Source organism: Cebidichthys violaceus, unplaced genomic scaffold, assembly GCF_023349555.1.
Source record: "Cebidichthys violaceus isolate CVI_PGR_0920_01 unplaced genomic scaffold, fCebVio1.0.p SCAF_32, whole genome shotgun sequence".
NCBI lineage: Eukaryota > Metazoa > Chordata > Actinopteri > Perciformes > Stichaeidae > Cebidichthys > Cebidichthys violaceus.
The window spans coordinates 941,875-958,550 of record NW_027176506.1 but is presented as its reverse complement, the minus strand read 5'-3'; the positions used below and the strand labels follow the sequence as shown (position 1 = coordinate 958,550).

The window sequence follows — 16,676 nt, the reverse complement described above, 5'->3', positions numbered from 1 at the left end:
AATAATTTCACTGAATTGCCCTGCAGCTTTAAATTCAGTTCATTCAGGTGTGAAGTGATGTCAATCAAAAAAGCCACAATATTACAGTATATTCTTCTCATCTTCTAACAAGAGAAATGTGTGAGCATGGACTTTATGTGTGGTTATTAAACTATTTGTTTCAGTTCTATTATCTCTGTTAACATCACAGTTGGTCATGAATTCATGTGTTAGGATTCTGATCATATTGAGCTCTTAGGTTTATTTTCTGTCTTCATTTCAGATGTGAGTGGATACGTTTGATCTAAAGAGTTGTGCTTTGCCTCGTAGCAACGCTTCACATTTTAATAATCGTCACGGTCTCTGAACATATGAGACACACTGGTGTTAAACTGTCCGTGGGAAGAATGAACCTATAAGAGTCTGTTCATTGTTGGTTAAAGACTCTGGTCTCTCTGGTCTCTCTGGTCTCTCTGGTCTCTCTGGTCTCTCTGGTCTCTTCTCTCTCTTTGGAGAACGTCACGTGAAACAACTTCTCTGACTCACGTAATAATAATAATCTAGCATTTTTTAATTAATTTGTTTGTGAAAAAAATTTGAATCTGTAAAACCAGTAATATTTATCTGTCAGTCGATACAATGTTTTCCTCACAAAGTTCTTTGGGGGTTCTTTGGGTACAATGAATAGTCACGTGATACAATCACACAATAGTTCATTTTAGTTGGGATCCCCAGGAAGATCAAAAAGAAGGTCCCCTGGTGTGTTTCCCTGAACCGTAGTGTATTTCACCTTGAGTAGCTGCAACTTGGGTGTGTGACACAATGACAGTATGACAGGGCAGTGGTATTACTGGGGATCCAAGAAATGATGCTTATCCAATTATCAATTTCTAAATGCAGATAAGACCAAGTAGGTATTCTCCTCCTCCACCAGCAGCACTGACTTCCTGCCATTACAACTTTACAATTCTCAGAAACTAAAAATCCAATGTTTATTTGATATAAAGCAGCTATTCTCAACCTCTAGGCCTCAGTGTGCTCTGGGCTGCGGAGGCACTGCCAAATGGTTGGATTAAACGAGTGTAAATGTCACAGCTCTGCCCCTTCTCCTGTCACTCTATCTCTCACCTATGAAGGCAAATATGCTGCTATGACTTGCCTCTGCCCCGGTAAACGAGTCAGCCTTCTGCCCTCGACTTCGAGAACCGTGTTGATAGTCTTTTTTAGGCCTAGCCAGCCTGCTAGAAATAAAAGCGTGAGTTTTTGACATGAAGCTCCCGAGTTAAGCTTTATAAGATGATACAAAGCTGATCTTGTGCTGCTTTTATGTGGTCAGACTAAGATCAGAGTCAACTATGGCAAGAGGGGCACTCCAGGTCACCGAGTTCTTATCTAGTATGTGGGACGTTTGATTTAGCTTAACTGTTAAAAATGGAACCATGGACATCCATTGTGGTTGGTTACTACATAACGTGTGTATTATTACACTTTCATCAAAAATAAGTTAAAAAAAAGTGCATTTCATGTATTTTGTAATAACCACTGCAGTATGTCATAATTTATAACAAAACGCAGGGAAAGTGTTACATTTTACTTTAAAGCTGCTTATTACAAAATTCAGCAGATTATTACATAATGTGGTGCTGTTACATATTGAATTAAATATATCTTGTTGAATTACATAATGTGGTGTTGTTACATATTGAATTAAATATATCTTGTTGAATTACATAATGTGGTGTTGTTACATATTGAATTAAATATGTTTTGTTGAATTACATAATGTGGTGTTGTTACATATTGAATTAAATATGTCTTGTTGAATTACATAATGTGGTGCTGTTACATATTGAGTTTAATATGTCTTGTTGAATTACATAATGTGGTGCTGTTACATATTGAGTTTAATATGTTTTGTTGAATTACATAATGTGGTGCTGTTACATATTGAATTAAATATGTCTTGTTGAATTACATAATGTGGTGCTGTTACATATTGAGTTAAATATGTCTTGTTGAATTACATAATGTGGTGCTGTTACATATTGAGTTTAATATGGTTTGTTGAATTATATAATGTGGTGCTGTTACATATTGAGTTTAATATGTCTTGTTGAATTACATAATGTGGTGCTGTTACATATTGAGTTAAATATATCTTGTTGAATTACATAATGTGGTGCTGTTACATATTGAGTTTAATATGTCTTGTTGAATTACATAATGTGGTGCTGTTACATATTGAGTTTAATATGTTTTGTTGAATTATATAATGTGGTGCTGTTACATATTGAGTTTAATATGTCTTGTTGAATTACATAATGTGGTGCTGTTACATATTGAGTTAAATATATCTTGTTGAATTACATAATGTGGTGCTGTTACATATTGAGTTTAATATGTCTTGTTGAATTACATAATGCGGTGCTGTTACATATTGAGTTTAATATGTCTTGTTGAATTACATAATGTGGTGCTGTTACATATTGAGTTAAATATATCTTGTTGAATTACATAATGTGGTGCTGTTACATATTGAGTTTAATATGTCTTGTTGAATTACATAATGCGGTGCTGTTACATATTGAGTTAAATATATCTTGTTGAATTACATAATGTGGTGCTGTTACATATTGAGTTTAATATGTTTTGTTAAATTATATAATGCGGTGCTGTTACATATTGAGTTAAATATATCTTGTTGAATTACATAATGTGGTGTTGTTACATATTGAGTTAAATATGTCTTGTTGAATTACATAATGTGGTGCTGTTACATATTGAGTTTAATATGTCTTGTTGAATTACATAATGCGGTGCTGTTACATATTGAGTTAAATATGTCTTGTTGAATTACATAATGTGGTGCTGTTACATATTGAATTAAATATATCTTGTTGAATTACATAATGCGGTGCTGTTACATATTGAGTTTAATATGTTTTGTTGAATTACATAATGTGGTGCTGTTACATATTGAATTAAATATATCTTGTTGAATTACATAATGCGGTGCTGTTACATATTGAGTTTAATATGTTTTGTTGAATTATATAATGTGGTGCTGTTACATATTGAGTTTAATATGTCTTGTTGAATTACATAATGTGGTGCTGTTACATATTGAGTTAAATATATCTTGTTGAATTACATAATGTGGTGTTGTTACATATTGAGTTAAATATGTCTTGTTGAATTACATAATGTGGTGCTGTTACATATTGAGTTTAATATGTCTTGTTGAATTACATAATGCGGTGCTGTTACATATTGAGTTAAATCTGTCTTGTTGAATTACATAATGTGGTGCTGTTACATATTGAATTAAATATATCTTGTTGAATTACATAATGCGGTGCTGTTACATATTGAGTTTAATATGTTTTGTTGAATTACATAATGTGGTGCTGTTACATATTGAATTCAATATATCTTGTTGAATTACATAATGCGGTGCTGTTACATATTGAGTTTAATATGTTTTGTTGAATTACATAATGTGGTGCTGTTACATATTGAATTAAATATGTCTTGTTGAATTACATAATGTGGTACTGTTACATATTGAGTTAAATATGTCTTGTTGAATTACATAATGTGGTGCTGTTACATATTGAGTTAAATATGTTTTGTTGAATTACATAATGTGGTGCTGTTACATATTGAGTTAAATATGTCTTGTTGAATTACATAATGTGGTGCTGTTACAGGGCAATCAAAACACATTTGCTGTTGCAAAGGAGACATCAGGAGGCAAATACAGGTTCTATGAAAGCCCAACACACTGTGAGCTCCACCTCCACTCCCTTCACTCTTTGCCTCACCACCTCCAGCGTTGGACAGATATCGCGATGAGCAAAACGATCCAATATGAATGCCTTTTCTTTGGATATTAGGCTTAGAAAGCAACTGTGGGAAATATTAGTCCAAATCAATATATTAAAGCAGCATTCTTTTTTTTTTTAAATTTAGGTGAACTCTAAGAAATAACGGTATCACAGGATGGGAAACATTAGACTGGAGCTGGAGGAGGTAGACAACATTGTCTTTGCTTAGCCAAATGAAAATGACATCAACTAAGTCATGTGATTAAAGTGATGCCCATAAAGAAGAGAAGACAGCCATTACAAGCTGAACATGGTGGTGAAGCAGTACAAAGGAAAGTGATGGATATGTACACTGTTGGATTTTGCAGTAAGCCTTTAATCACATTGGACTCTATTGAATCTGTGTGTTGATTGAAGACATATTTGACCCTTGTGGTAGGGGACCTCGAGACATGTGGCCCAGGTAAAAGCTTTCTTCCACACAATGTTTGTAGAGAGAACAATGTCAAAAGCAGCACAAAAGAAAACATGAAGCCCCAGAAGACTTTGTAACAGTACTAATGATATTACACATTCACCACTAAATACAAAACTAAACATAAGCAACAAACAAAGTTACAGATCAGTATTGATTGACAAATAACTCACAACCTGTGGTCAGATTTTGACTCAAATGTTCAAAGATTATTGCATGGATTTCTCGATTAGAAGATGTCCATGTGGTCCCTCCGTTTATAAGAAGAACCTGAGTGATCAGTGAACCCCTGAGCACCCATCACCATGACCCGTTCTATTGAAGGCTATTATACTCACTTGCGGTAACATCTTGCCTCTCCTGCAGCTCGTCCAGCTATCCCTATGCTTTAGCTGTGGAGCCACCCAGGTGCTGTTGCTACCTATGAATGGTATGTAGAAGGGTCAGATGGTGGAGGACACATTTTTGCAGTTTGATTCCAAATGAACGTATGATTGGAAGTCCAAATATACAGGCAGCTTCGTGTTCCTGGAGCCAGATATGAGTGCATGAAGCATTTAGCAGAACACAGTGTAAGTGAAACAGAAGTGTAGAGGCTTCAGGATGATATATGCCGATGATTATCTTCTGCACTTGATTCAATCATACCTCCCCCCAACTTACAGAGCCTTCAGCTCTGTGAGGCCACAGTAAGGTACATTGAACCATCAGCATGCTCGCAATGCTGATGGTTCAATGATGCAGATACAATGCTTCCAATGTCAGCATGCTAGTTAGCTCTAAAGATCCAGCAATGGTACAGTTGTGGCTATGTGTTTATATATGTAGGAGTTGTAAAGGAATTGTGAAAACCTAGTGTGATGCAGCGAAGCCCTGAAGGTTAGTGTTTACTGGTGATTGTTTCACACAGCAACAGTAGCAGGTAGCAGAATATTTAGTCCGATCTTTTGTCTGGGACATGGATAGGACAAACAAATTGTAGCATGAAATACCATGTCTGGACATGAAAGTTTATCGTTGAGCTTGTGAAAATGAAAAAAAAGAATCTTTTAGCTACGAGCTTCACATGCATGCCGAGCCAACAACACACGTCGCTGATGACGAAGATCTTCACACGCCATTGAAGGCTGTGACAAAGCAAACAAGTGGATCTGGAGTTATTCATTTAATCAAGACTCCTTATGATCTGTTGGCTAACTGATAACTTCACCGTACAAACCAGTGAAGTATTTATGATCAGCTGTGCTTATTATTATCAATCAATGCAGTTCATTATTAATTCAACAGTTAACTGTGGGCTACAGTGGATTTAAATATGGTTGTTATGCGTTAGTCCCTGTATTAAAATAGGTTCCAATTTTTAGTTTTGAAGTTAGGCTGGCTGACATGATACATGATAAAATATAAGTCTTCTCATCACCTGACTCCTGTCAAATCGGGTTCTTTCTTCTCCTTCATCAAATTAATATGAGAGCACCTTAAGCCTTCTACATCCGAGTTCAAATCAATTCAGTGACAAATTCTGCAAAGAAGGCAACAAGCCCGAGCCAATCAGAGGCAATGTAGGGCGGGTCTTCACTGAATGTGGGCGGGGGCAAAAAAATCACCCCTAAATTACAGGCTGTGCAACATGCCAAAAGCTGTGAAAGAGGTCCTGTAGCATGCGGATGAGAGGGCACTTGCAGCTAGTGTGCCTTTTAAACTTTGACCTGTTGTAGTTTTACTGCGCAGTGTCACTTAGTCACATTCCTGTGTACATTTGGTGAATAAAGCTACTCGGATTCTGCTAGTTAGGTTATATGAGCTATACTTGAACTACCAGGTTAACCTGGGTGGCTTAAGGGGCTACTTACTTTGTGGTCCTTTGAATGACTATTAATTATAACTATATAATATGAATATAATATAATTAACTATATAATACTATGTTACTATTATTTGAGCCAGTTGGCAGCACGTTGATGATGTCATATGTCAGTCCTTTTGAATTGTAATTCTTTTTTGTGTGTTTTGTTCTTGCAAAGGATGGATGGATGGGTACTGGGTTGCTGCTGGTACCGATGTGAGGCTACAGTGTTCAACAAAGAACTGAAGTTATCCTCAAATCTACAACAGAAACGAGTGTTTGAAATGTGCTGGAAAGCTGCCTCGCCCGACCTAAAGCCTGTGTGAAAGCTCAGGGTAGGCTGTGTCAATGCTATTTGAGAATTTGAAACATTGCTTACGCATGTTTACCCTCCGCTACAGCCCTGTCGCTACCAGGTCATCTTGTGATTTCTCTGTTTGTGTTTAAGGCGAGTCTTCAGGACCAGAAGGTCGATGTAGAGGATCTGGTTGAGGACGGCAGAGGCGCAGAGCAGTCCACCGTGCAGCGCGCCAGCCATGCCGTTACAGAACACATCCTGACCTGCACACACCAACACACACAGGATCATCAAGCAGGCACACCACTCTCTGTGGAATCCAGACCAGATGAGGCTGTCGTCAGTCAAGTCACCTGTTAGGTAGAGTCCATCGATCGGTGTCTGCGGTCTCGTCCTGGCAACCGTGTCTGGGGTAAAGCGCTCCAGGTTGTGTTCAGCACCGTACATCTCCCCTCTTGGAGCACCCAAATAGTGGACATTAGTGAGAGGCGTGGCAGCATCCACCATCACCACCTGAACATGAACACACCTGCTATTCACTGACAGAACAGATGCCACTTCAGCCTCTTTGACCTTACAAATATAGTTTGGAGACAGAGCAATATTTTGGACTGGTAATGTGTAAATACGGGGAAGAAAACTACAAAAAGAACAACTTAAATTTCTATGATAAAATATGAATCCGACCATACACCACTGCCCAGCACGTAGAATGGTGACACCTGAGTTCCACTCACTGAGGAATAAAGCTAGTCAGTGAACCTTGCGCTTGGAAGACATTACCTTGTCCCGCAGTTGAGGGAAGATGGTCAGTGCCCAGTCCAGCATCTCTTGGGCCATACCGTTTTTCATATCCACGTAGTTCTGTCCCCTCTTGCCAAGCTTTGTCCCCTCCCATTCCTCAAACCACTCATAGCGAGCCATGGTTAGCAACGTCATGCAGGACTTACCTGCAGAGAGACAAGAAGACTATTGTATGGCTCATGTAAACATCAGACTCCGTTTGGATGTTCTGAATTAGGCTTTATTCTGAGTGGAGCATTTTCCGCTAAAGACATGTGGGACATGCCAGTGTCACTCAGGTTCAGGGCGCATTCTTTAGACGGGGATACAGCGCATTCAGAACACAACAACTCCTATAAGGCCCATTTCAGGTTTTTGGAGCAATGCTACAGTATTTAGAGATCACAAATCACTTTTTTTATTTTTTATATTTAGAGTAAATAAAAAAGAAAAGTAAATACATTCAATTAAATATGAAGAAATAAGATGCCTAAACATAATAAATAACAATAAAATAAAACAGTGTAGCTTAATCAGGGCTACAGAAAAGATAAGGGTTATGGGACAGTCACAACACAGATGCAGTGTTTGTGGCTCGGCTCCACAAAGTGCATTGAACATCTACGTCAAAAGATTCCTAACACGAGTAAATATATATGCAAGATATTCAATTTCTCTGATCTTGTTCCAAACACAGAATTGAAAGGAGCGTCATTATAACTGATCTGATTGTTAGTTTGTTTCCTCTTTGGGAGGAATCTCATCCTAGTTCTAAAGTTCTTTCCTTGCATGTTTGTAGATTTCATGTCTGTTAACTATATTACACCAACTTTTAAACACAGCATGAGCGTTAACATTTAGTAGCCAAAGTGTCATTTCAATAGTTCAATTCTACCTCAACTCACTTCAACTCTCTAAGAATTCTAGCAAATTCTTTATATTCGACCGGAAAGGATTTGAAAGTCACAAAGTTGCTGGCACAAGTGGACGGGGGTATCCGATACTAACAAGCAGGTCTACATGTGTGTCCATGTGTGTCCATGTGTGTCCATGTGTGTCCATGTGTGTCCATGTGTGTCCATGTGAGGGTTAGTTACCTGGGTGTCTGATAGCGGCTGTAGGATCTTTAGCTGACGGGAAGGTGATGAACATCATGGGAATGTTTCCCAATACCTGCTCTCTGCTCAGAGAGGAGTAACGCTCCATACTGCACACACACACACACACACACAGGGATGTGTTGAAATAACATGGGATATGTTAGACTAAAATATGATCAAAATGTATATTTTTATATAAAAACCTACAGTGAGTCCAAGTCATTGTCTTTATACATCCAAAAGTTGGTGGAAACAATGTCCAGCTCCTCTTTGGTTCCATCCAAACCAACAAAGACCAAGAAGGAACCCATACCATGACGCATCAGACCCAACAACGACTGGATCTCTACAAACACACACACACACACATTACAGGAAGTACGCAGGAGATAGAGATAGCGAGTAAGAAAAAAGGTGCAGTATAAGGTTTAGTGGCTGCAGCTCCATGCTGTTACCTGGTCTGTCCTGCACGGGTTGAGGCAGAAACTTCTGGAAGGTGTTGAAGATTCCCGCGTTGGAAATGACAACAGGGGCATGGACCTCAATCTCTTCTTGTCCTTTCAGCACCGTCACACCTGACACACACGTACACACAGATTTAATCCCAAGGAAACATCCAGCCTTGCATGTTGTGTCCTGTTAGTAGAGGGTTTGGACATCAGGCTTGGTGGTAGTTGATTCCCCAAAACCTAACAATGAATCAATCCTTTTATAGCTGTGGTGTGGGAAATGTCCTTTGTTCAGTTATTAGTCAAGTCATGTGACTTGGAGCTTGCTTATCAATTAAGGCTTTTGAATTTGAAATGCTAAATAGGCAGTCAATGGGTGTCTCTCTGTGGATTCCCATGAGCAGAGAGAGTTGTGCACACTTTTGTGGAAAAGGCCAGTGCAGCACAGAACCTGTACACCCTCCCTTTCTCACCGGTGGCCTTCCCTTGCTGGTTGAGCAGGATGCGATGCACAGGAGCCCTGACCAGCACAGCGCCGCCCGCCTGCTGAATGACAGGGATGATGTGGAAGGCGAACTCGCTGGCGCCCCCCCGTGGGTAGTACGCACCACGCTTGTAGTGCTGAAGCAGGAGAGCGTTGATGAGAAAGCTGGAGTCTTTAGGAGGGACACCTAAAATGACACAAATAAGGAAAACATTGAGGAGGATTCAGGGAGAGTGTGTGTGTGTGTGTGTGTGTGTGTGTGTGTGTGTGTCACCATAGAACAGGTAGGCAGACAGTGCCTGCAGGTCCTTGTTTTTTGTGAGGCGGGACATCATTTCTGAATGGTTGGTTGCAGCTAGGCGGAACACTGAAGATATGACATTCAAAAGGCCGGATCGAACCAGGAAGTTAGCCAGCCAATAAGGGATGATCTTTAAGGTGGCGATGAGTGGCGTCCGCCGTGAGGCTAGCTACAAGAGGAGGTCATACACACACACAATATACTTTACTTATAAAACATCTTCAATATGGGAAATGTAGTGTTTGCAATAAAGGTGCTTTAACACAGCTGCCTCTTTTGTTTTCAACGTAAACACCACAGAAGCCGAGCTGCTAAGGTTGACAGAGGCAGGGCAGCCGGTCTGCTGTACGTGCACAGCTCTTTGCAGCTGCATGTGGAGTTCATGCTGGTTCAACCGCAGAAACCACAGCAAGAGAATTGATACAGTGACTGATTTACTGGTTTACTGCTCCCTGAATGACATTCCTCTACATACTACAGTATGTAGAGGAGTACTACATCACTACTACATCAGCTTCTTATCATCCAATCTGGGATGGATCAATAAACAATATTTATTTTACTAGTTTGTAAAACTTGTAGTATTAATAGTGTCATATTGCTATCCATTTCCTCCATCACAAGCTACAAACTGCTCTAGATACCGTAGTTACATGAATAGTCAAGCCGATTCAAACTCAAAACCTCAACATTGCCAGGTTGCAGTAACAGCAGGACCCACGGCAGTAACGTAAAACATTTTATACAAACACAGAGTCAAACAACAAGAAAGATGGATGTTAAAAGTCAGTTCTTGTCTTCCTAGTGAATGCAGTTGGTAGAAGTGCATTTTTCAGTCCATTAAGGAGCTTAGATCATCAGGAGCAACAGCTACATACAGTTGGGTGTCATCTTCATAGCAGTGAAAGCCAATACTGTGCTTGTAAAGGATAACCACTAGTGGTAGCATGAAAGAAACTGAAGAGCAACCGAGTTTTGTCATAAATGTAACTTGTACACAAGTTCCTCCCACTTTACCTTCATCAATCTCATGAACTCATCAATGGCCTCCTCCTCTCCTGGAAACTGCTTCTTCAGGTTCTCTGCCATCTCAGTCTTCCCTGCATGGATATGGTACTCCCTGAGATTGTCAGAAGTAAGGAATGGCGGGTCAGAGATGGCTGGACATGTTGTTGTGATTAGTTCGGGTCCAGGTAGGATTTATCCTCAAAAGTGTGGAAATATAAAGACATTTAAACATGGGTGTGTTTGGAGCCTTGAGACTTGTTAGTAAGACATATAGTTCATGTCAGGCTTTGTCTGTTGTAGAGTTGTTGATTACTCCAGGTAATGAGTTAATGTGAAGAAAAACCCATTGAAAGAAAGAAACCACTTAACCGTCCAATAATCATAAGGACATTATGTTTCCCACCTGCGCTGGTCATGCTGACCCAGGAACAGTGTGTCAAAGTGCTGCTCCAGCCGTGTGAACTGCAACTGTCCCTCTGTGATCTGATCCAGAGCAACCCTCAGCAGGCTGCCCTCGTGAAGCTGGCCCAGGTAATGGATACCTGGTGGGGTAAAATCAGTGCTTTAAAATGGAAAACAGAAAACAAACTAAATCACTCACTTTTTTTGGGCTGCCAAAAAAACAAAACAGCGGGAAAACATAAATGCTGGAACTTCAGATAAGAAACAAAGTAGTGTTGAAAGCTGTGCAACCGCTGAGGATCATGTAAAACTGTATTGTAACAGTGCAGCTGTAAAGGAGGGAAACATGTGCTCATGACTTAATAAGCGGTGCTCTTACATTTTTTTTATTGAAATATCAATTTGTGCCAACAAACAGCTAATTTGTGATATTAAATTACTTAATTACTCCATGGGGCAACTGAAGCTCAGCAGGAAGAGCACAACCCCTACACAACCCCTCCCTACTACACAACCCCTCCTACTACACAACCCCTCCTACTACACAACCCCTCCCTACAACACAACCCCTCCTACTACACAACCCCTCCCTACAACACAACCCCTCCTACTACACAACCCCTCCCTACAACACAACCCCTCCTACTACACAACCCCTCCTACTACACAACCCCTCCCTACAACACAACCCCTCCTACTACACAACCCCTCCCTACAACACAACCCCTCCTACTACACAACCCCTCCCTACTACACAACCCCTCCCTACAGTACAACCCCTCCTACTACACAACCCCTTCCTACTACACAACCCCTCCCTACAGTACAACCTCTCCTACTACACAACTCCTCCTACTACACAACCCTTCCTACTACAAAACCCCTCCCTACAAAACAACTTGTCCCTACAACACAACCCCTCCCTACAACACAACCCCTCCTACTACACAACCCCTCCCTACTACACAACCCCTCCCTACAACACAACCCCTCCTACTACACAACCCCTTCTACTACACAACCCCTCCCTACAACACAACCCCTCCCTACTACACAACCCCTCCTACTACACAACCCCTCCCTACAACACAACCTCTCCCTACTACACAACCCCTCCTACTACACAACCCCTCCTACTACACAACCCCTCCCTACTACACAACCCCTCCTACTACACAACCCCTCCCTACAACACAACCCCTCCTACTACACAACCCCTCCCTACTACACAACCCCTCCTACTACACAACCCCTCCCTACAGTACAACCCCTCCTTCTACACAACCCCTCCCTACTACACAACCCCTCCTACTACACAACCCCTCCCTACAGTACAACCCCTCCTACTACACAACCCCTCCCTACAACACAACCCTTCCTACTACACAACCCCTCCTACAACACAACCCCTCTCTACAACACAACCCCTCCTACTACACAACCCCTCCTACTACACAACCCCTCCCTACAACACAACCCCTCCTACAACACAACCCCTCCTACTACACAACCCCTCCCTACTACACAACCCCTCCTACTATACAACCCCTCCCTACAGTACAACCCCTCCTACTACACAACCCCTCCTACTACACAACCCCTCCCTACTACACAACCCCTCCTACTACACAACCCCTCCCTACTACACAACCCCTCCCTACTACACAACCCCTCCTACTACACAACCCCTCCCTACAGTACAACCCCTCCTACTACACAACCCCTCCTACTACACAACCCCTCCCTACAGTACAACTCATCTCTACAACACAACCCCTCCCTACAACACAACTCCTCCCTACTACACAACTCCTCTTACTACACAACCCCTCTTACTACACAACCCCTCCCTACTACACAACCCCTCCTACTACACAACCTCTCTCTACTCCAGTCTGCATGTCCATGTGTTCTTGGGCATACCAATGTAATGGTATTTTCTACGTAGTATACATTTCTACTCAGTATATTGTACTCATGCATCAGTCACTTTGCTCTGGACTTTGTTGGACTTCAGCGTGTCTCTGTTGAGCAGAAGAAGAATTCTCCCTCTCTGTTCATGAAGATAACTAACTGTGTTGTATGAGAATGTTCCAGCACCACGGCCTTTGGGCCGCTGGTTTTGGTTGCTGTCTGTTTGTTTTTGAATGTTGTTCCATTAGTCTGAGACCAGAAGTCTGAGACTGAGATGTCTGTACCGTTGGCCACCTTTGCTCAGTATAAAGAAAGCTTGTTCACTTTCTTCTTGGTTCTTCCTCACTGAGACTGAACGCATTCTGTGTGATGACTGAACCTTCTCTGTGCAGAGAATAAATACTTAAAGACAACCTGGTTTTTGGTATTATGTATTTCAGCATTAGAAGACTCACGCAAAGCGGGTATGGGAATATTTTCTACCACACCAATCACCAAATTGCTCCCAAAAGCTGTGCCATCAGCTTGTAAGTGTGTGGATGTGAGTATTTAGATTAGATCCTGATGAGCAGGTGGCACCTGATATGGCAGCCTCTGTTATCTGTGTATGAATGTAGAAAGGCTCCATATAAATGTAGTCTTTATTGATCCTATGTTTAAGTATGTGAAGATAATACAGTTGTGCAACAGGCAAAATCCAATGGATCTACTCTACTGTAACTACTGCATGAAATCCAAGTAGCTCCGTTTCATCAGATTGTCCTGACAACCATTGTTTTATCACCACATTGATGTTAACACTCAAAATTAAATTCTGTAGTAGTAGAAATGGTGGTCAATAAGTTATTGTGGGTATTCTGGTAAAACTGTATTTGGGGGGGGGGGGGGGGGGGTGCCAAAATAGTTAGGGCTCATTCAAATGAGCAGTTTGGATAACATGCAGTGTTGTTGCATGTATACATGTCTGACATGTCTCTGAAGTGAAATGGACCTAAAAGCATGAATTAGTCATTTTCCCCATGAATTATTAATTCAGAAGCATAATTTCTTATTTACCTGCGGGATTAGTTAATGAGCATGCATTTTGAAACGATCACCACTAGAACAGGCTTCTGTTATAGTGAGATAGGTCTACAGAGCGCCGCTGATCTAAAGCTGCACTCGTCTTTTGAACAGACGCAGCTCAGTGCTGCTGTTTGGCTTCAGTGGGATTTGGCTCAGGGCCGCTTTATTTCACAGCATTAGCTTTGGTGCTACAAATAGATGAAAGTACATGAAACCATATTGGACATGTTCATAGTGGGAGCACATACTTGTCGCATCACTGTATTGTCTTAAAGCAGTCATCACAGCTCTGGTTCATTGTAACTCACCACAATGTTTGTGTTCAAGCACAGTTTCTCTATTACTCAATGAAGCTTAAAAGAAATGACTCAATGCACTGAACACAACCACATTAGGATAACTGGATTGCTCACCATGCCATCTAGTATGTGGGTTAACCTTCATCTTATCATTATGATCATGCACTTTCTATACAAATCTACGTCGTTGATGTGTGTGTATCCATGTATTTCGTCTTCTTACCCACATCAAACTCAAATCCCTTATTCTGAAAGGTGTGTGTGCAGCCTCCAGCCTGATCATGTTGCTCCAGGACTACAACCCTCTTGCCGGCTTTGGACAAAAGCGCTGCTGCTGTCAAACCTCCGACACCGCTGCCAATCACAACCGCATCCAGAGCCGGGGGAACGCGGTCCACATGAAACCCTGCAGGGAGCAAAGGCTGCATTTTACAACCAGTCTGGTGGAAAGACTGCCGGCTGGTCTCAAGAAGCCTTTCTTGACATCTTGAACATGGAGGTTTTTAGTTCTACCACAATGATCATAGACTGTATCTGCAGTCAAAAGGATGCAACAGAGAACTAGTTATGTACAAATACTGTGATTCAGGTCATATCAGCTTGTAAAACTGTGAAATCTGAGGGGTAAACTTACCCCCAGAAACACTATTCCTGCAGTCATTGTTTGGAAACATGCAGCTGATTGACCATCTGGAGCTGGTTGAAAACGACTTCTGTATTATTTTGTTCATGCTGGAGATGAAGCCTCTGTTACCCGTTTCTCACGAGCCCTACCAACAATCATTTAAAGGATAACACTTGTATGTAGTGTGTGATTGAAAATAGTTGTTGAACTCTTAACCAGTGGGATGTTGAAGGATAATGCAAAGCTTTGGTAGACAGGACAATATCGGCCAATAATCAAGACTCCAGACTCTGCATCAGAAACAACTCTCCGTACCTCTCTTCAGCCTATCGTCCCTCTGCCGGCTGTCGGTGACCAAGGGTCCCGGTGGCCTCAGGCACTTCTCACTGAACACCGTGTATCGTTTCCCAGTGGTCACGAAGAAGATGATGACCACCATCAGCAGCACACAGCTCAAAACACCAAGCAGCCACCACCACATGGCAGAGGAGAGCTGGATGGAGAGGAGAGGAAGAAAACACAGAGGTAGATTGAGAGAATAAGCCCAAAAGAGAAGGGATGAGGGAGGACTGGAGGATGAAGAGAACAGTTTGTAAGAGAAGACAGATATATAAGAAATCCTCCAACAAGGCTCTCCCCCAAAAAGAGGGAGAGCCTGCAGAGGAGGATATGGTTAAAGTGAAGGGCGGAGAGGAGGAGAGGCGATTATCAAGGTTCAGGAAGGACGTGTAACTCATGATATTTTGGAAATTCTGACTCCACAAAGAGCAGAGCAGATGGCACATTCTCCACGCCGAGGACATGAGACTGGAGGAGAAGAGAGAGCTGGTTGTTTCTCGTCTCTTCAGACTGTTGCACACACCCAGCACCAATTTGTTGCTCCTTCTAAAGTGCCTCAGGATGACTGTTTTTACAACAGTCTTGCTGTACAGCTGAAATCACAGTAGTTCCACTGCATGATTGTGAACAAAGATGCTTTCAGAGCTGAGATGTTGTAAATGGGTTATTTTTGAGCCACTGGGCTGTGTGGGTAAATGGACGAAGGCTCACGTATGCAAGTAAAGATTTATGACTATTTCAATCAAGCCTTCCAGAAGCCATGAGTGAAAAGTCATCCCTTCTTTTGATCAGGTTGTAAAGTGCTTCACGAGTCACAGCTTGCATTTTGCTGCACATGTTCATCCGACATGTGTTGTGCAGGTAGCAGGGGCGTGTGGTCAGGTGAGGCTCATCATGACAAGTAAAAAACAAAGAATGGAATCAAATATGTACTTTACCTGTGTGTGTGTGTGTGTGTGTGTGTGTGTGTGTGTGTGTGTGTGTGTGTGTGTGTGTGTGTGTAAAGAATGCTGATATGAGAAACAACCAGTAGTCAATGTACAGGCTGCCAGTTGAATGGTGATTGAAGCTTCTCTATTGGGTTCATATGTTTGTAAATCTGACTGATGTAGAGTCAGAGCCTCACCAGACACCAACCTCACCTCATGTCACTGACAGAGAGAGCGCCATATTTTCAGTGTCACTGATCTCTTACAGACAATATTTTGGTCTTGGAACTTCATCAGACATCAGTTCACAATGGAGAGACACGTCTTTGTACTACAGACGTGTCTCTCCGGTCGTCTTTCTCTCGGTGGCCTTGTTTTTACCTGCACAACCATGACTAGAAGTAGAGAGAACTCAGACATGTCTTTTGGACAGTGTAACACGTTTAGAGCAAACGGTTTAACTGTGGCGACATTTTAAATGAGACATGTAGGATGAAATGTTTTTGATGAAATACCAGTTTCATGCTTACTTTCGGTTGGGTTTTCTGAAACG

At 41.5% G+C, this 16,676-nt stretch overlaps 1 protein-coding gene across 1 annotated transcript; it reads right to left on the bottom strand.

Moving 5' to 3' along the window:
* Positions 1–6,490: 6,490 nt before the first annotated feature.
* Positions 6,491–15,336, bottom strand: si:ch1073-13h15.3 (all-trans-retinol 13,14-reductase). The gene is made up of 12 exons (XM_068724826.1): positions 15,171–15,336; positions 14,454–14,636; positions 10,954–11,092; positions 10,560–10,662; positions 9,516–9,711; positions 9,231–9,428; positions 8,764–8,883; positions 8,516–8,654; positions 8,306–8,415; positions 7,209–7,375; positions 6,779–6,938; positions 6,491–6,688 (listed from the first exon to the last, which is right to left on the bottom strand). Exons 1-12 carry the CDS (start codon positions 15,334–15,336, stop codon positions 6,537–6,539), a joined length of 1,833 nt encoding a protein of 610 aa, XP_068580927.1. The 3' UTR covers positions 6,491–6,536.
* Between the last annotated feature and the right edge of the window lie 1,340 nt (positions 15,337–16,676).